At 45.6% G+C, this 19,878-nt stretch overlaps 1 protein-coding gene across 11 annotated transcripts in view; it reads right to left on the bottom strand.

Moving 5' to 3' along the window:
• The window catches only part of nrxn2b (neurexin 2b), a 582,744-nt gene that overhangs the window by 253,030 nt on the left and 309,836 nt on the right, over positions 1-19,878 (bottom strand). For 9 of the 11 annotated variants that reach the window (XM_035530023.2, XM_081714813.1, XM_081714804.1 and 6 more), the window contains one exon: positions 17,344-17,370. The exons of the other annotated variants lie outside the window; for them this stretch is intronic. In XM_035530023.2, coding sequence (XP_035385916.2) covers positions 17,344-17,370 — 27 coding nt within the window. The remainder of the gene's footprint in view (positions 1-17,343; positions 17,371-19,878) is intronic. 11 annotated transcript variants of the gene reach the window in all.

Here is a 19,878-nt window from a genome sequence, read left to right as displayed (position 1 = left end):
GCAGGGAATCCAAACAGCAGTAGATTACGCAATGAAATTCTGGATGCTAGCTGCAGGAGCTCGTATGAACGAGTCCGCCTTGGTAGACGCGTTCGTCAATGGACTAAGGGCCGATCTGGCATGTAAACAGGCGGCCACCTCGCTGAATGAGCTGGTTCATCTGGTTCATTACCTATGACCTACAGGAGTGCTGCCGGCAATTCCCGCAAGGGAGACAACAGCGATAGACTGCAGCAGTGGTGGCGCAAGTGGAAGCTCTGGTGGAGCCCATGCAACTAGGTGTGGCCAAGGTAAAAGACAAGCCCAGGAACCAAGAGAAGCGGCGCGGTTCTGTGAGTCATTCTCCAACCCATTTTATGTGCAAATTATCAGTTGCAGTGGCATATCAGGGTCGTCAACTCTCCACGTCGGCAATGGTTGACTCTGGTGCAGTGGGCAATGTCATGGACTGGGGGGTTCACCAAAAGGTTGGGAATAAGAGCCATTACCCTGCCCACTCCATTAAGCATGCAGGCGCTCAACGGGAGACCCATGGGGTCGGGGGTTCATAACACACATTACTCCCCGTGTTCTCCTTGTGACTGAAGGGGAGCATGTGTAGCGTATTGCCTTTACCTCCTTCCTTCCCTCTCTCATCTGATTACGCTAGGGCTCCCATGGCTAAGGGCACACAATGCCCATATACAGTGGATGGAGAATCGTGTCCTTGAGTGGGACCAACATGTGTGAGACTTACGGGCTGTCCTCTGCACCTTCCTGCAGAACCACCTCTACTGCAAACTGGAAAAATGCGAGTTCCAGCTCAAAGAGGTGAGTTTCCTGGGGTATATCATCTGCAACGGCAGTGTATGCATGCAACCGTGCAAGGTGGAGGCAGTAAGGGGCTCGCCTAGGCTGCAAACCCGCAGGGAGCTACAGCGCTTCCTGGGATTTGCTAACGTTTATCGCCGTTTTATTAAATCCTTTAGTACGGTGGCTAGACCTCTTACAGATCTACTCCACGGAACAGTCAAGAGGCTGAGATGGGTACCCGAGGCGGAGAGGTCCTTCTCAGAGCTGAAGGAGGCCTTCTCCCCAGTACTGCAGCAACCGGACCCGGAAAGGCCTTCCGTGGTGGAGGTAGATGCGTCGAACGTGGGGGTAGGAGCTATACTATCCCAACACAATGCCAAAGCAGGACAGCTAAAACCAATTGCCTATTTTTAAAAAAAAACTAAGCCCCGCGCAGAGGAACTATGGCGTGGGAGACCGTGGACTCATCGCCATGAAACTAGCATTTGAGGAACGGAGGCACTGCTAAGAGGGAGCAGGACACCATTTTTTGGTCATCACTGACCACAAAGGAATACCTCCAAAACGCCAGGAGGCTCAATTCCAGGCAAGCCCAGTGGTCGCTGTTTTTCACTAGATTTACCTTCCTTATAGGCCAACAGAGAGGAGCATGAGGACAGATGCTCTCTCTCAGCAACACCACGCAGAGGCCCAGTCTACCAGCATGGATCCAGTACTGTCCAGTCTACCAGCATGGATCCAGTACTGTCCAGTCTACCAGCATGGATCCAGTACTGTCACCCACCTGCTTCCTCGCAACTCTGAGCTGGGACCTGGACGGACAGATAGGCAGCAAATCTGCATCCGCAATGCCCGCCAAACCGCCTTTGTCCCATTCTGCTTCCGTGAAGCCCTTATCATGTGGACACACACCTCCGTGGGGACAGGCCATCCAGGAGCAACCCGCATGGCACAGCTACTGAGTGCTCGCTATTGGTGGCCGGCCATGCACGAAGACATAGTGAGGTATGTGGCGTTTTGCGTCGATTGTGCGCACAGCACGATCCTTCGCACACCACCTGCAGGTAAGCTGCTGCCACTGCCCACACCGATAAGACCCTGGTCTCACCTGGGAAAGGGTGGACTAGCTCTTCCACCACGTCTTTCGGAATTCGGGCTACTGGAGGACATCGTCTTGGACCAGGCCCACAATTCACCTCCAGAGTGTGGAAGGAACTGTTGGGTAAGATGAATATCATGGTTAGCCTGACATCTGGGTACCACTCCCAGGCCAGTGGGCAGGTAGAAAGGGTGAACCAGGAGCTAGGCAAGTTTCTCAGGCTGTACTGCCAGAGGCACCCTGAGACTTGGAGCACCTACTTCCCCTGGGCGGAATATGCCCAGAATTCACTACGGCATGCAGCGACAGGCTTAACACCATTTGAATGTGTGCTAGGGTTCCAGCCCCCGCTATATCCATGGAATTCCCCCACGTCCGACCAGCCAGCGGTAGAGGCGTGGTGTCGGCGCAGCCAGCTAGTGTGGGAGGAGGTCCACCAGAAACTGTGCAGAGCCATAGCAGACTACAAGCAGAAAGTGGATAGGAAGCATGGAGATGCCGCCCCGCTACGAACCTGAACAAAGGTTGTGGGTATCAACAAAGGATGGCTGCGCAGGCTCCATAGGGAAACTCTCCATGAAGTACAGGGGCCCGTACACCATCTCAGAGTGGATTAACAAAGTCACCGCGTTGGGACGCGGGACACGCCGACTCCTGCTAGGGATCACACCCCTTACCTGCCCCGCTCACGATCACCGGAGTACTAATTGAAGTCACCTGTTCATAATCATGATCTGCTTATTTAACCCCCTTATGCGCCAACACCCCCCAGCGGGTCCGCAGGAGGGCCCAAACGAGCATACTCAAATAAATTACTGATAACATCGAATTTTCTTATTTATCAACATAACATTTCTTAGGACTATTACAAGTACCTGCTTACAGTCGTCTACATGCATCCGTGTTTTTCGGGTAAATTTCCACAACAATGTGCCTGTCCTTTTAAGTGGCCTTTTAAAACATTCTTCCAGTATGAGAACTTCAGATTTTGTCAAAGAAAATTCAATTACCATCAAAACAACTGCGTGACATGTATACAGAGTGTTAGTAAAGTTCTTAAATTGCGTGCTCACTTTTTTGCGTTCAGTTCCTTCGTAAGAAAACCCAAAATATGTAGCCTTTGGTTAACTCTAAATGCACGTTACTAACATAAAAGTGTTCCTGAATAGAGCATTAGACCCCCCTTTTCTATTGATTTCTATTGGCCATTGCAGCGCCATTGTCTTGGAGTGACAGCAATTCTCACCAATGTGTGAAGGGGGAAGGGGAGGGGGTGTATTTACTTCCCAACTGTTTCCAGGGCAAGCTGTGTGCTTGGCAGCTGTTTCATCAAACAGAGGACGCTTAGATTCAAATGTAGACTCTTCACTTGCCTTAGTCATCCCTTTAATGTTTAAAGGTCTACGTACTGTCAACCAGTGCTTCAGTGTTGTTAGCAGATAGCCTAGCGCATGGGTTTGATCGCCAATACTTTTGGACATCATGGAAAGGAAGAGGCTTATTTTAGCTGAAGTTTATGTGTAGTTGTTTGGGTGCTGCTAGCATGGACTAGCTTGGCTGCTAGCATGGACTAGCTTCGATGTTTGCATAGCAAATCACTGGATGTTTCCATTCACTGTTGGAAAAATTCATAATCCTGCTACAAATCATAAGTATACATGAGAAAGTATACTATTTCTTTACAGTATTACAGCATTTACAGTATTTTCCCCAGCATTTACAGTATTAGCTACAGTATTTTCCCCAGCGTTTACAGTATTAGCTACAGTATTTTCCCCAGCATTTACAGTATTTTCCCCAGCATTTACAGTATTAGCTACAGTATTTTCCCCAGCGTTTACAGTATTAGCTACAGTATTTTCCCCAGCATTCACAGTATTAGCTACAGTATTTTCCCCAGCATTTACAGTATTACAGCATTTACAGTATTTTCCCCAGCATTTACAGTATTAGCTACAGTATTTTCCCCTAATGATGTTAACAATGATGTTATGAAGCTAATATTGTTGTGGAACTTACTAAAGTAACTTACTGTGATGTTTTAGCAGAAAGAAACATGCAAACTTGATGTATAGTGATTGATGACTTTGTGCTTTTGGAGAGGTTTTTGGACACTTCGGAGAACTCTAGGAAACTTACTGGAAAACATTATGTAGCTACTTATTCATTTCATGTATATACTCAAAACTGTTCAATTTATTACACAAGACTCTGGTGAATCAGGAAATGTAGTCACATTATACACCATTTTATGTTTTTTTACATTTACTTCTGTATTAGATGAGCTCAAATGGAACCTAAATGATCTACAAATAAGCCTGGATGTAAATGGATGTCTAGTCCCAAGTGTCTACTTAAATTTGAATCCTGAATGATCATTGTGCTATGTGTACAATTTCAGATATCTAGTGTTAAAGTGAACAAGTACAAATCGTTAAAAAATTAGCTTAAAACTGCCGGTGCGCAAGTTTAAACCCACAGATCCCAAGAGACGGGGCTGCACATTATAGGACCTAAGGCGCCAGTCTCGTCTGATAACTGCGCTCACTCAAAGTGACCTGGTGTTTCAGGTTTGTTTCTGTGTCATTGTTGATAGATACAGATGGATAATAAACACTTTGTTGCAACCCCGCCTCTCACTTCCGTGCCGCAAGCGTCACACTAATGAACCCTAATAACTACTGAACTTATTATATCACCACAATTAAAGATGTTAGTGAATCTAATGAACCCTAATAACTACTGAACTAATTATATCACCACAATTAAAGATGTTAGTGAATCTAATGAACCCTAATAACTACTGAACTAATTATATCACCACAATTAAAGATGTTAGTGAATCTAATGAACCCTAATAACTACTGAACTTATTATATCACCACAATTAAAGATGTTAGTGAATCTAATGAACCCTAATAACTACTGAACTTATTATATCACCACAATTAAAGATGTTAGTGAATCTAATGAACCCTAATAACTACTGAACTAATTATGTCACCACAATTAAAGATGTTAGTGAATCTAATGAACCTTTATAACTACTGAATTAATCTCATGATTAATAAGAGAGCAATGATCCTTTATAGTGTGATAACTGATCTTCAGTGTATTTAATCCTGTTGTCACTGCTAAGCACTTGGTGTACACCAGTTCAAATACTTAGCTGCCTACTACGCTTGCATGTCCAGACCCCACGCACAAGATTTTCAACAAGAGAGCTCAGTGAGTCAGAAGATTCAGCTCAACTCCAACACCTACTCAACTCCTTAACTTACATCCTTTGGCATACCCCTGAAACTTCTATATGTTCTCTATATAGTCTCATACATGTGTGAAATATTTTCCAATAAATAAACAAATAAATAAGTAAATAAAATCCCAAATAATACATACAATGTAAATCCTTCGTTTAATGATGAGTCTTGTATAAGCAAACACTGATCTTTTCATTCGCGTTAAGTCAGTCTTTGGTTTCCTGTGTTCCTGTGGTTTCATGGCGCGACTGAGATCTTAACCTTTTTCTCTTATATAGACACTAACCAAGCAACTGCCCGTTTTAAATGCACTCCAAAGTTTTACAAGCACATGTGTATGAAACCAGACGGTATGATCTACAGGATTAAGATTTGGGGACTGAAGGCCAGAGAAACAAAGAAAATATGTCCTGCTGTAAGTGTCCTTCTGCTACAGGATAAACAGCTGCCGTGACGGGATGAACGTGTCCTGCTGTAAGTGTCCTTCTGCTACAGGATAAACAGCTGCCGTGACGGGATGAACGCGTCCTGCTGTAAGTGTCCTTCTGCTACAGGTAAACAGCTCCCATGAAGTGACTAACTTGGTCGGCCACGATGCTTAGGTGAGCCCAACTGTCCAAACGTCCATTTACAGATATCAGAGGACCCAGAGTGTGCCAAGAACACACTCCCCACACCAACACTCCACCTCCACCAGTCTGGACTGGACGGGCTTGTTGAGTCATCCGATTTGTCTTAGCAGGTAATCCATTTTTGCGCTTTTGCTGCATTTCCCTTAGACATCAGTGGCACTCAAAATGGCCATCTGCTGTTACACCCATCTGTGCTAAGGAACGAGTGGGTGTGCGTTCAGACACTTCACTTAGAGCACAGCGCTGTATTTGGCTGCAGTTTGCTTGGCTGTGCGCCGCCTGTACATCAGAACTATTCTTGACATCCTTCTCTGACCACTTTCATTGATGAGTTGTTTACATCTACCGGATGTAAACATGCCATTCTCTGTATACTCTCAACACTGTTGCACAAGCAAAACCCACAAGGTTGGCAGTTTTTTTTTAAGTACTGGCCCCAGCTAGTCTGGCACCAATGATCATGATGGTTTGAAGCCACTCAGACCACATGACTTTCCCATTCCAATATGGATTCACACTCAAACTGATCCATGGAAATTTAATGCTGACCTCTGGGGTCACGTGATTCTATTAAAGTGGCCCCCAGGGTAGGAGGGTGTGCCCTTCTGCACATCAATGGCCAAACTCTTCCTCAGTCTGCTTTAACTGAGAATCACGTGTGACGATACGATGTCAGTTTGCTCAGTGAGCAAATTACAAAATGTAGAACTAATATTGAATTTTTCCTGAAATTGTCAACATTACTCAAATTATTTTAAGCATTTAATCTACGTTTTCCCAATAGGATTATTTTTTAATACAAAGCCACTTACAATTCTGACTGAATACACCTTGAGTAATTGAGGGTTAAGGGTCTTGCTCAGGGGTCCAACAGTAGAAACCTGAACTGGCAACCGTCTGATTACAAGTCAAGCCCCTCAACCACTAGGCAACCACTGCCCAGACTGTAGTAAACTAGACCATATTAACAATGATGTTTGAATTAGTTACAATCCAAACCTGTCAACATTTCTCAGTAACAGCCTTCCTCTTAGTACATGTAAATACCCAGAACTGACAGAGATGGGAAAAGAACAGAAAAAGGGACAAATGGAGAAGACACACACACACACACACACACACACACACACACACGCACACTCACACACACACACACACACACACACTCACACTCACACACACACGCACACTCACACACACACACACACACACACACACACACACACACACACACACACTCACACACACACGTTCCTAATGTTCTTAACCAGGTCATCATGAGGTACAATTACGTAGCTCCCATTCCCTGAATTCCCTGCCGTTCCCTATCCAATATTCTGCATGTTTCTGGAATCCAACAGGGCTTGCGTAATTGGCTGCTCCGAAGTTACCATGGTGCCAGAGGCCATAGGCACATTAGCCAGACTCAGAACGAATGAAGATCCAAGCTCACTGTTGCTGAGCACACATTGGGTGCAGCTGGAGGGAGGGTAGGAGCCACATTGCTTCCCACGATGCCGTGCCCTGGTGGGGGAGCTGGCACAGCGTGGCTCACTCCCATGTACCCCTGGACGGGGGCGAACGGCGTCTCACTCAGGCAGGACGAAGGAGAATGGTAGCTAAGATGGCCAAGTAGCTGGACTATTAGATGCACTTCAGAAGGTCACAGACCCAAAAATCTTGTATACCTTAGCCATTTCCAAGGAAACAGACAGGACGTCACATCTGGACCCTTGGTACCAGATTAATAGGAAGATGAGCTTGTGACTGGCCAGGGCTGAGACTGAAGTGAAAGGTTTCAGGACCTGTGTAAGCACGTGCCGAGGTGTTATCAGATTGCCAGTATCGGCTTCTAACCCACTAACCTGCTCTAACACACCTACCATCAGCTATGCAGAATGATGGCGATGGGAAACAGCACCACTGTGTGGCAGGGGACCTCGTATTTTGGACCATTTTAGCATTAGCAACACAAAATAAACACAAATAAAAAAATATATAGTATATCCGCTCATGTTAACTGGTGGCCAAACACAATACCAAAGCAGCAACATCCACAGCTTGTGCCAGCTGATCCTCTGAGAGGTACCTCGGAGCAATATATTTCACATTAGGAGTATGTACTTTATGCATTAACATTTTAATGTATTCTGAATCCAAGAATTGCATAAGCACCACAGGGGATATTGTAAATACAGTATGCTAATGAAATGTAAATGACCTCAGACCATGCATGAGAGGAAATAACACGAAACAGCACAGTGTTTTGAAGATCTGTGTTTTATATTTGATGTGTTTTATTTTGGAGTGCACAGGACACAGAGGTCCCCTTTCCTCCTTTTCCAATTACACAAATAGAACAGGTAAGGAACACCCTCCTCGAACCCAATGAACAAACCTGGAGTAGTAGTGCTATTATTATACATGATTTGAATTATGAGCATGAGTTTTTCATTAGCTGTAAATTTATGGATGATGTGTGTCTGAATTGTAAAAGGAGGTTGATTGTGTTTGCGTGTTTAATTTGAAAGGCAGGGTGTAATTATACTGGTCAACAGGGCCAGTTATGCTCAGCACTTAACACAAAGTGGGTTTCCCAGTGATCCAATTAAACTGCTCGCTAACTCTCTCTCTCTCTCTCCCTCTCTCCACATACTCTCTCTTGCTCGCTCTCTGAGTAAATTAATACACTCAGTTTACAAGATTAAACAGTGGGGATGAGAGGCAGTGGTGTTTGAAGGTGACGAGAGGTGACAAGTATGTGTGGGCATACTGGAACACAGGCTAGGGTTAGGGTTAGACTACAGACCTGACGAGTGGGGATACTGGAACACAGACTAGGGTTAGGGTTAGACTACAGACCTGACGAGTATCCCCAGTCCAGTATCCCCACTCGTCAGGTCTGTAGTCTAACCCTAACCCTAGCCTGTGTTCCAGTATCCCCACTCGTCAGGTCTGTAGTCTAACCCTAACCCTAGTCTGTGTTCCAGTATCCCCACTCGTCAGGTCTGTAGTCTAACCCTAGCCTGTGTTCCAGTATCCCCACTCGTCAGGTCTGTAGTCTAACCCTAACCCTAGCCTGTGTTCCAGTATCCCCACTCGTCAGGTCTGTAGTCTAACCCTAACCCTAGTCTGTGTTCCAGTATCCCCACTCGTCAGGTCTGTAGTCTAACCCTAGCCTGTGTTCCAGTATCCCCACTCGTCAGGTCTGTAGTCTAACCCTAACCCTAGTCTGTGTTCCAGTATCCCCACTCGTCAGGTCTGTAGTCTAACCCTAACCCTAGCCTGTGTTCCAGTATCCCCACTCGTCAGGTCTGTAGTCTAACCCTAGCCTGTGTTCCAGTATCCCCACTCGTCAGGTCTGTAGTCTAACCCTAACCCTAGCCTGTGTTCCAGTATCTCCACTTGTCACAGGTGCATGAGACAGGTGTGTGAGTCTACACTTGAGTAACTGCATAACAAACAGTCCCCAACTATAATCCCCATCTATAATCCCAACTACAATCCCCATCTATAATCCCAACTATAATACCCATCTATAACCCTCATGTATAATCCCCAACTATAATCCCCATTTATAATCCTCATCTATAATCCCAAACTATAATCCCCAACTATAATCCCATCTATAATACTTATCTATAATCCCCACCTAGAATCCTCATCTATAATCCCTATCTTTAACATGGGAAAGATCTCTCTCTCCCGCATACACTCTCTCCCTCTCATTCACACTCTAGTCCTCTCTCTCTCTCTCTTCCTCCCTGTTTTAGTTCTATTTCTCTATCTCCCTCCCCCTCTCTCTCTACAGTAAAATGCTGTGTTCGCACTATATGGGTTTACAGAAGCAGATGGGCTATATTAGGGTCGCGTATCACCACACACACACACACACACACACACACACACACACACACACACAAATACAGACACACACAGACACTCACACAAACAGATGGCATGCATCAGACCACAGCTGAAATGAATTAACACCATTTCGCTCTCTTCCCTCCATTACTTTGTCTCTCTATCCCTCCCTCCCTCGGTCTCAACACTGTCTCTGTTTAGTACAATAATCCCTGAACACCTCTCATCCTGCACCTAATTCATCGCCTGAGATGATCCATCAAACAAAGCTTTCGTGAGCATCTGATGGGGAAAGCCAGGTGTGTCGGACAGAACTCACACCAAAACGTGACAGGAGGCTACATCTCCCAGTGGAAGGCTGGAACTACATTCTGCACGAAACATTTCCCAAGATTTCACAAGTCAGTGAACAGATTTCCTGGAGTGAGGCTGGTACTAAACTATAAATGAGGGCCCAAATGTAGGGTTGGGATATAGAATATCTCCAGGGGAGTGCTTGGAACTATGTGCCTTAAATGTGATGATAAACATCTCCTACTACTCCTAAACTATAAACACATCTCCTACTACTCCTAAACTATAAACACATCTCCTACTGCTCCTAAACTATAGACACATCTCCTACTACTCCTAAACTATAAACACATCTCCTACTGCTCCTAAACTATACACATCTCCTACTATCCTAAACTAAAAACACATCTCCTACTACTCCTAAACTATAAACACATCTCCTACTGCTCCTAATCTATACACATCTCCTACTATCCTAAACTAAAAACACATCTCCTACTACTCCTAAACTATAAACACATCTCCTACTGCTCCTAAACTATAGACACATCTCCTACTACTCCTAAACTATAAACACATCTCCTACTACTCCTAATCTATACACATCTCCTACTATCCTAAACTAAAAACACATCTCCTACTACTCCTAAACTATAAACACATCTCCTACTGCTCCTAAACTATAAACACATCTCCTACTACTCCTAAACTATAAACACATCTCCTACTATCTTAAACTATAGACACATTTCCTACTATCCTAAACTATAAACACATCTCCTACTACTCCTAGACTATAGACACATCTCCTATTACTCCTAAACTATAGACACATCTCCTACTACTCCTAAACTATAGACACATCTCCTATTACTCCTAAACTATAGACACATCTCCTACTACTCCTAAACTAAAGACACATCTCCTACTACTCCTAAACTATAGACACATCTCCTACTACTCCTAAACTATAAACACATCTCCTATTACTCCTAAACTATAAACACAAAAAACATGAATTATGTTACAATGATCTGGCCATTCCAAGAGACTAATCTGATGTAAAATTCTCTTCTCTGTTGCACACCACCCATCTCCAATCCCTTGTTTGTTTGTTTTTTCGTGCGTGTGTGTGTGTGTGTGAGTGTGATTTTAATCAGTGCGTCATTCAGCCTTCACACATGGTTACTCACACATGGTTACTCACTTCTTGGGTACCAGGCCCGAACTGGGTTGTGTGTGTGTGTGTGTGTAGATAATGTAATACAATGTAGATATATAATGTGAGTTTGTGTTTTCTGCAGTGAAGATTTAGGGAGAGTATCAAACTGGCATTCACTACATTCGCTGGTGACATGCAGTATCACATTAACACACATTCACAATAGATGGCTATGGCAGAACACTGAAGAGTTATTAATTTCTTATATAAAGAGGACAACAGTACATAGACCTACTATGGCAAATACAGTCTATCAACTGTGTGTGTGTGTGTGTGTGTGTGTGTGTGTGTGTGTGTGTGTGTGTGTGTGTGTGTGTGAGATCATTAGAACTTACATAGACCTACTATGGCAAATACAGTCTATCAACTGTGTGTGTGTGTGTGTGTGTGTGTGTGTGTGTGTGTGAGATGATTAGAACTTACGTAGACCTACTATGGCAAATACAGTCTATCAACTGTGTGTGTGTGTGTGTGTGTGTGTGTGTGTGTGTGTGTGTGTATGAGATGATTAGAACTGTGTGAGATAATGAAGTCCAAATAGCATTTGATGTTAATCCAGTGTGATGTTTTTTCATGTCTTATATCTGCTATCTGAAGGGGTTTCACTGATGTAGAGAGGGATGAGGGCAGAACCCACACAATGTGAAGACAGATGAAGAAGATCCACTCTCTCTCTCTCTCTCTCTCTCTCTCTCTCTCTCTCTCACACACTCACTATCACTCTCTCTCTCTCTCTCTCTCTCTCTGTCTCTCTCTCTCTCACACACTCACTATCACTCTCTCTCTCTCTCTCTCTCACACACACTCACTATCACTCTCTCTCTCACACACTCACTATCACTCTCTCTCTCTCACACACACTCACTATCACTCTCTCTCTCTCTCACACACACTCACTATCACTCTCTCTCTCTTTCTCTCTCTCTCTCTCACACACACACTCACTATCACTCTCTCTCTCTCTGTCTCTCTCACACACTCACTATCACTCTCTCTCTCTCTCTCTCACACACACTCACTATCACTCTCTCTCTCTCTTTCTCTCTCTCTCTCTCTCTCTCTCTCTCTCACACACACTCACTATCACTCTCTCTCGCTCTTTCTCTCTCTCTCTCTCTCAGTCAAAATAGTTTTACTGGCGTGAAGTACAATGTTCCTAAAGCAATGGAAGTTCATTTTCAGAAAATTAATTAATAAAAGTAACTTCAGCAAAGAATAATTGCAATACAAGCAGAATCACCACCACCACTACTACTATTACTACCACTAATAATAACAGAACATAGAGAAGACAGTTATTGTGCAGACACTGTTGCGATGAACTCCTGCAATATCAAAATTTTGCTTCTAAAGTGGCACACACCCTTCAAGTAAGGGAAGGCTGTCTGGTCAACCGTCCTGACCAATCCATCAGCACTTAGGGGGAAAATAAACAAATAAAAGACAAAATTTTAAATAATACAAACAAGCTAATCTGCTAGTGTGTCTGAAGATTACGGCCATCCAACATTCACGCCGTTAAGCATTTTGAAACAGTAATGATTTTGATTTCCATGGAGACCGGAACCATGCAAGGACGTGGAGTTCTTGTAAGGTGTAAGAATGCTCAGGTAAAGACACAAGGAAGAAACCATAGAAGAAAAACCCTGACACTCCGTATGCAGACTTTATCCAGATAAATAACACGAGAATCTCTCTCTCTATCTATCTTTGTCTCTCTCTCTCTCTCTTATGCACTCATCTGGAGCTTCCTCACTTCTTCAGTTAATCACTCCATCCGCACAAAGAGCACACAGAAGTCCCCTCTGACTCCTGAAGTGAGAAATGCTGCAGTCTGTCCAAGCCACTTAAACTGGGAATCAACATGCAATAAGAGTCACATAAAGAGGCAAAGGAAAAAATACCATCTGTTACAAAACTGAGAAAAACACACACACACACACACACACACACACACACACACACACACACACACACTCACTCACCCTAAATACCCTTAATAACACATTTCACACCACAGGTCAGCCCTGGCCACCTGCCTTAGATCAGAACGTCTGAGGTCAGGACCTCTGAGATCAGATCAGCAGAAGGGTTCCCCTCACTGGCAAAGTTGCTCCTTATATACAAACACTATCACACTCTGACACTAGCCTATCACTTCAGATGTTGATGTGTGTTAGTGTGCATGAGCGCATATGTATGTGTGTGAGTGTGCAGGCGCGTGCACGCACACGTGTGTTCGTGCGTGCATGAGGAACATGCGAGTGTGCGTGCACGTGGATGTGTGTGTGTGTGTGTGTGTGTGTGCGTGTGCATGCACGTACATATTCATGCATGCGTGTCAGGGTTGTGTCGATAACAGAGCCAGACTGGTGAAGGTTGAGATAACCAAACAAGAATGAGTGAGATTAGCTGGATTGGAACTGCAGATGAGAGATGAGGTCTGACTACCCTCATTGCTCACACCCTCGCCTGGACCTCTGCATCTCCAGGGCTTTTCCAGTCCTGATCTGTCCTGATTGTCTGTCTGTCTTTCGACCCCCTGGCTGGTGTTCCCTGCCTCTCCTCCAGAATGGTCTACACATGCAGTTCAACACTGTCTGCTTGGGAAGGTTTATTGACATGCTAATCAAAATGATTCAGAGTTTCTTGTTCTCATCTCATTCTCACATGCAAGATTTCCCTGACTGGGCAAAGTGTTAGATTCAGGAACTGAACTCTCCAGGAATGCAGATCTCCAGGAACAGGGTTGGTGACCCCTACATTGTACACTGAAGCAATGCTTGGACATTTCTAAATGCAACAGAAAAAAAGACTGCACACGATGAGGTCGACGTCTTTAATAATAGTCTAAATTATTTCTTTAAAGAACTGGATTGCCTGTAGTATCTCTGCTCACATCACATTAATGTTCCACACACTTGTTCAAGCCGCTGATCCGTATGTGTTCAGATGCTATATAGACGATAAAGGTAAACCTTCTGACACAAGCTCAGAGCTCCACAGCTCACAGCAGCCATTTAGACCACAGTAACTTCAGCCTCCTTCTTCTGCTGCGTTTAGAAAATATCAGAGTGCTGACTGAAGGCACTCGGAGAACCGGCCAGAAGGAAGAAGCTGCACCAGCACCAGTGTAATCTATCACGTCTCCCCACATCCTGCCACGCCCTCCCACATCCTGCCACGCCCTCCCACATCCTGCTAGTTCAGGACAACTGGTTCCAGTAGTTCTCTCACACACAGATAGGAGCTCGTGAAGAGGAGCATGAACTGATGAAGGACAATGAAGTGAAAGAGAGAGAGAGAGAGAGAGAGAGAGAGAGAGAGAGGAGGGAGAATGAGAGAGAGAGAGAGAGAGAGAGAGAACAAGGGAGAATGAGAGAGAGAGAGAGAGAGAGAGAGAGAGAGAGGAGGGAGAATGAGAGAGAGTGGTAGATGAAAGCACTTTAAGCATGAGGCCAGATCTTAATCACTACCACTGTTAATGACTTTTGCTGAACTTTTCCCTCTCTCTCCCACCTCAACATTTGTCTTAGAGGTGTGTGTGTATGTATGTTCTCTGCTGTCCAAAATTGCGGTGCTTTTTCCTTCTTTCTGTCATTGCAGTGCAGGTAGTAATGTCAGTAAGACCTGAATTCATGACCATCTCATCTCATCTCATCTCATTTCATCTCATGTCATCTCATCTTCTCCATTTAGGTTATTCAGGGTGATGGTCACAGTAAGGTAAGCAGAGAAGCCCAGGTGTCTCTGTCCCTAGTCCAGGTGTCTCTGTCCCTAGTCCAGGTGTCTCTGTCCCTAACCCAGGTGTCTCTGTCCCTAGTCCAGGTGTCTCTGTCCCTAGTCCAGGTGTCTCTGTCCCTAACCCAGGGGTCTCTGTCCTTAATCAAAGTGTCTCTGTCCTTAGTCCAAGGGTCTCTGTCCCTAACCCAGGGGTCTCTGTCCTTAGTCAAGGTGTCTCTGTCCCTAGTCCAGGTGTGATCCATCTATAGTTTATAGGTGTGATCCATCTATAGTTTATAGTTATGATCCATCTATATCTTCTAGGTGTGATCCCTCTATAGTTTATAAGTGTGATCCCTCTATAGTTTATAAGGGTGATACATCTTTAGTTTATAAACTAACTCCAACCCTAATCGTAATCCTGACCCTGACCCTAACCCTAACGCTAATCCTAACCTTAACCCTAATGCTAATCCTAACCCTAATCCTAACCAGCGTGAGTGGTCATATGTTAGCAGTGACATTACTCCTTTCTCCATAGCCTGCTATAATCCCCAAAACACTGTCACTTTCTCTCTCTCTGTCTCCCACGCATTCTCTCACACACACACACACACACTTTCAAATTTCAAATCTGACTTAAAAATGCACCAATTATGCATTCCTTTGAAAAGTGCACGTTTCAAAATAATTCTTTATGAAGTCAGTTCTGTTTAATGTCTTGTACGAGGTGGTCGTGTTCGGATGTGAGACCCGAATGTCCCCTGAGAGGAAGATTATTCGGGTGTCCAAACAACGCTCTTGCTCCCAGATATCAAATCACACAGATACACAGAGCTAATCTGACGAGATTGTTTTAAACACCTTTAGACGGACATAAAAGAAGGTGTTTGTGAAAGGCATGGTCCACACCATGAAATGGACGAAATGGACAACTGGTACATTCATGGCCACAAAAAAGGAAATTTTGCTGAAAAGATGTTTCATGACTGAAAGGGCTTCCAACAAGGGAGAATGTCCTTTCATCCTTGGAGTACTGAACTACAGGGACGGAAACAGTAGGGAGGTGGGGAGGTGGGGCGGAGACAGTGGGGAGTGGGGCGGAGACAGTGGGGAGTGGGGCGGAGACACTGGGGAGGTGGGGCGGAGACAGTGGGGAGGTGGGGCGGAGACAGTGGGGAGGTGGGGCGGAGACAGTGGGGAGGTGGGGCGGAGACAGTGGAGAGTGGGGCGGAGACACTGGGGAGGTGGGGCGGAGACAGTGGGGAGGTGGGGCGGAGACAGTGGGGAGGTGGGGAGTGGGGCGGAGACAGTGGGGAGGTGGGGCGGAGACAGTGGGGAGGTGGGGAGTGGGCGGAGACAGTGGGGAGGTGGGGAGTGGGCGGAGACAGTGGGGAGGTGGGGAGTGGGCGGAGACAGTGGGGAGGTGGGGAGTGGGCGGAGACAGTGGGGAGGTGGGGAGTGGGCGGAGACAGTGGGGAGGTGGGGAGTGGGCGGAGACAGTGGGGAGGTGGGGAGTGGGCGGAGACAGTGGGGAGGTGGGGAGTGGGCGGAGACAGCGGGGAGGTGGGGAGTGGGCAGAGACAGTGGGGAGGTGGGGAGTGGGCGGAGACAGTGGGGAGGGGGCCACACTCTCAGTAACCCCAAATGTTACTATATAAAGTTCATACATCACAAACCATAACTAATGAACTGCACCAGGAGATGCACTCAAGAACTAAACCTGTAGTATTCCAAGCACTAATACTGATGCAGTTTAGTATTCCATCACACAACAGTGTTTGTTTAATGTTTTCAGGTCTCAGTTGCAGGTCTCTGTGATGCAGATTCAGCCTGCGTGGTCTCATAATCTCAATTATATTCTGTTATATTCTCATAATCTGTGTTATAGTCTGTTATATTCTCATATTCTGAGTGCCACCTACTGGCCAATTGCTGGTATTACTGCGCATTCATCTAGAAGCTTACATATAAAATGCTGAGTGTTCAGATAATGTTATACAAAACAACAAACGTATATTCACGTAAACACAAATAGGCACACACACACACACACACACATATATTAATGTCAGTGGTGTGGGTGAGTGTGTGTGTGTATGCAAAAGGTGTGAGAGGGGGGTGTGTGTGTGTGTGTGTTCATGCGCGTGCATGTGCGTGTAAAAGGTGTGAGAGGTCTGTGCGTGTGTAAAAGGTGTGAAAGGTCTGTGTGTGTGTGTGTGTGTGTGTGTGTGTGTGTGTAAAATGTGTGAGAGGTGTGTCTGTGTGTGTGTGTGTGTGTGAGTGTGTAAAAATGACCCATTTTGGATGCAGTGATAATTGGAACACATTTGAGGACCCAGGCGTGAGAAAAGAATGAGGAGAGAGAAGGAGAGAGAGAAGAGAGAGAAACAGTTGAAAAGAGAGATAAAAAGAAAGATTTCTAATGTGTTTATAATACACAGAATCACTTACTGAGGTTACAGTCTATCCTGATACAATCTGGCGGGAGAGAGAGTGAGATGGTGAGAGCGCATCGAAGAGAGAGCAAAGGGAGAGGAAAAGAGAAAGAAAAACAAGCAAGAAAAGAGAAAGACAGAAAGAAAGACAACATTTTACATCCTTCAAGGTTCATTCTGCAGACATGGTGGTTTGCTGAGTGCACCACTACCCGGGGACATGTTGCGAGTCAGTGTCAACCTTTCACCGTTGCCCTCGGTTACCAGCTCACTCTGAGCTCTGCCTGGCACGACCCTGCGGGGCCACGCTGAACTCCAGAAGCCTAGCCCACCTTTCTGGTGTTCAGGAACAAGCCGGAAGAGTGAGAGAGTAGTGTGAGAGAGCGTGTGAGAGTGAGAGGGAGACAATGAGAGTGATAGACTGAGAGTAACAGAGTGAGAGACAGAGTGAGAGGGAGAGAGTGAGAGAGCATGAGAGAGGGAGGTGTAGATGGAGCTCTGCTATTAGATGTAATATGTGCAGTTTCAAATTTGTGATTTAGTTTTTAGTTTTAGGTTTTTGTCTTAGTCTCCTTCAAAAATCCCAACTCAAAGAATTAAACACTCAAAGAATTAAACACTCAAAGAATTAAACACACTGTGATTTTTGTTTTTTGGGTTTGTAGTCTCATCATAATCCCACAGGTGGGTCTGTGAGTCTGTGGGTCTGTGATGTGAGGTGTGTGTGTTTGTGATGAGAGGTGTGTGTGTCTGTGGGTCTTTGTTGAGGGGTGTGTGTGTGTTTGTGTGTGTATGTGTCTGTGGGTCTGTGTTGAGGGGTGTGTGTGTGTGTGTGGGTGGGTCTTTGATCAGGGGTGTGTGTGTTTGTGATGAGAGGTGTGTGTGTCTGTGGGTCTGTGTTGAGAGGTTTGTGTGTCTGTGGGTCTGTGTTGAGGGGTGTGTGTGTGCGTGTGTGTCTGTGGGTCTGTGATGAGAGGTTTGTGTGTCTGTGGGCCTATGTTGAGAGGTTTATGTGTCTGTGTGTCTGTGTTGAGGGGTGTGTGTGTGTGTCTGTGGGTCTGTAATGAGAGGTTTGTGTGTCTGTGGGTCTGTGTTGAGAGGTTTGTGTGTCTGTGTTGAGGGGTGTGTGTGTATGTGTGTGTGTGTGTGTGTGTGTATGTGTGGGGGTCTTTGATCAGGGGTGTGTGTGTTTGTGATGAGAGGTTTGTGTGTCTGTGTGTCTGTGTTGAGGGGTGTTTGTGTGTGTGTCTGTGGGTCTGTAATGAGAGGTTTGTGTGTGTGTGGGTCTGTGTTGAGAGGTTTGTGTGTCTGTGTTGAGGGGTGTGTGTGTATGTGTGTGTGTGTGTGGGGGGGTCTTTGATCAGGGGTGTGTGTGTTTGTGATGAGAGGTGTGTCTGTCTGTGGGTCTGTGTTGAGAGGTTTGTATGTCTGTGTTTCTGTGTTGAGGGGTGTGTGTGTGTGTGTGTGTGTGTGTGTCTGTCTGTGGGTCTGTGTTGAGAGGTTTGTATGTCTGTGTTTCTGTGTTGAGGGGTGTGTGTGTGTGTGTTTGTGTGTGTCTGTGGGTCTGTGTTGAGAGGTTTGTGTGTCTGTGGGTCTGTGTTGAGGGGTGTGTGTGTGTGTGTGTGTGTGTGTCTGTGGGTCTGTGTTGAGAGGTTTGTGTGTCTGTGTTTCTGTGTTGAGGGGTGTGTGTGTGTGTGTGTGTTGAGGGGTGTGTGTGTGTGTGTGTGTGTGTGTCTGTGGGTCTGTGTTGAGAGGTTTGTGTGTCTGTGTTTCTGTGTTGAGGGGTGTGTGTGTGTGTGTCTGTCTGTGGGTCTGTGTTGAGAGGTTTGTATGTCTGTGTTTCTGTGTTGAGGGGTGTGTGTGTGTGTGTGTCTGTGGGTCTGTGTTGAGAGGTTTGTATGTCTGTGTTTCTGTGTTGAGGGGTGTGTGTGTGTGTGTGTGTGTGTGTGTGTGTGTGTGTGTGTCTGTCTGTGGGTCTGTGTTGAGAGGTTTGTATGTCTGTGTTTCTGTGTTGAGGGGTGTGTGTGTGTGTGTTTGTGTGTGTCTGTGGGTCTGTGTTGAGAGGTTTGTGTGTCTGTGGGTCTGTGTTGAGGGGTGTGTGTGTGTGTGTGTGTGTGTGTGTGTCTGTGGGTCTGTGTTGAGAGGTTTGTGTGTCTGTGTTGAGGGGTGTGTGTGTGTGTGTGTCTGTGGGTCTGTGTTGAGAGGTTTGTATGTCTGTGTTTCTGTGTTGAGGGGTGTGTGTGTGTGTGTGTGTGTGTCTGTCTGTGGGTCTGTGTTGAGAGGTTTGTATGTCTGTGTTTCTGTGTTGAGGGGTGTGTGTGTGTGTGTGTGTGTGTGTGTGTCTGTCTGTGGGTCTGTGTTGAGAGGTTTGTATGTCTGTGTTTCTGTGTTGAGGGGTGTGTGTGTGTGTGTGTGTGTGTGTGTGTGTGTGTGTGTGTCTGTGGGTCTGTGTTGAGAGGTTTGTGTGTCTGTGGGTCTGTGTTGAAAGGTGAGAGGTGTGTGTGTGTGTGGGGCCTGACAGAGAGGCGTGGCCTGCTGTGTGGAGCTCAGA

The sequence above is a fragment of the Electrophorus electricus genome, chromosome 5 (genome assembly GCF_041902795.1).
Source record: "Electrophorus electricus isolate QZ-2024a chromosome 5, ASM4190279v1, whole genome shotgun sequence".
NCBI classification, from domain to species: domain Eukaryota; kingdom Metazoa; phylum Chordata; class Actinopteri; order Gymnotiformes; family Gymnotidae; genus Electrophorus; species Electrophorus electricus.
This window is presented reverse-complemented; position numbering and strand designations above follow the sequence as displayed.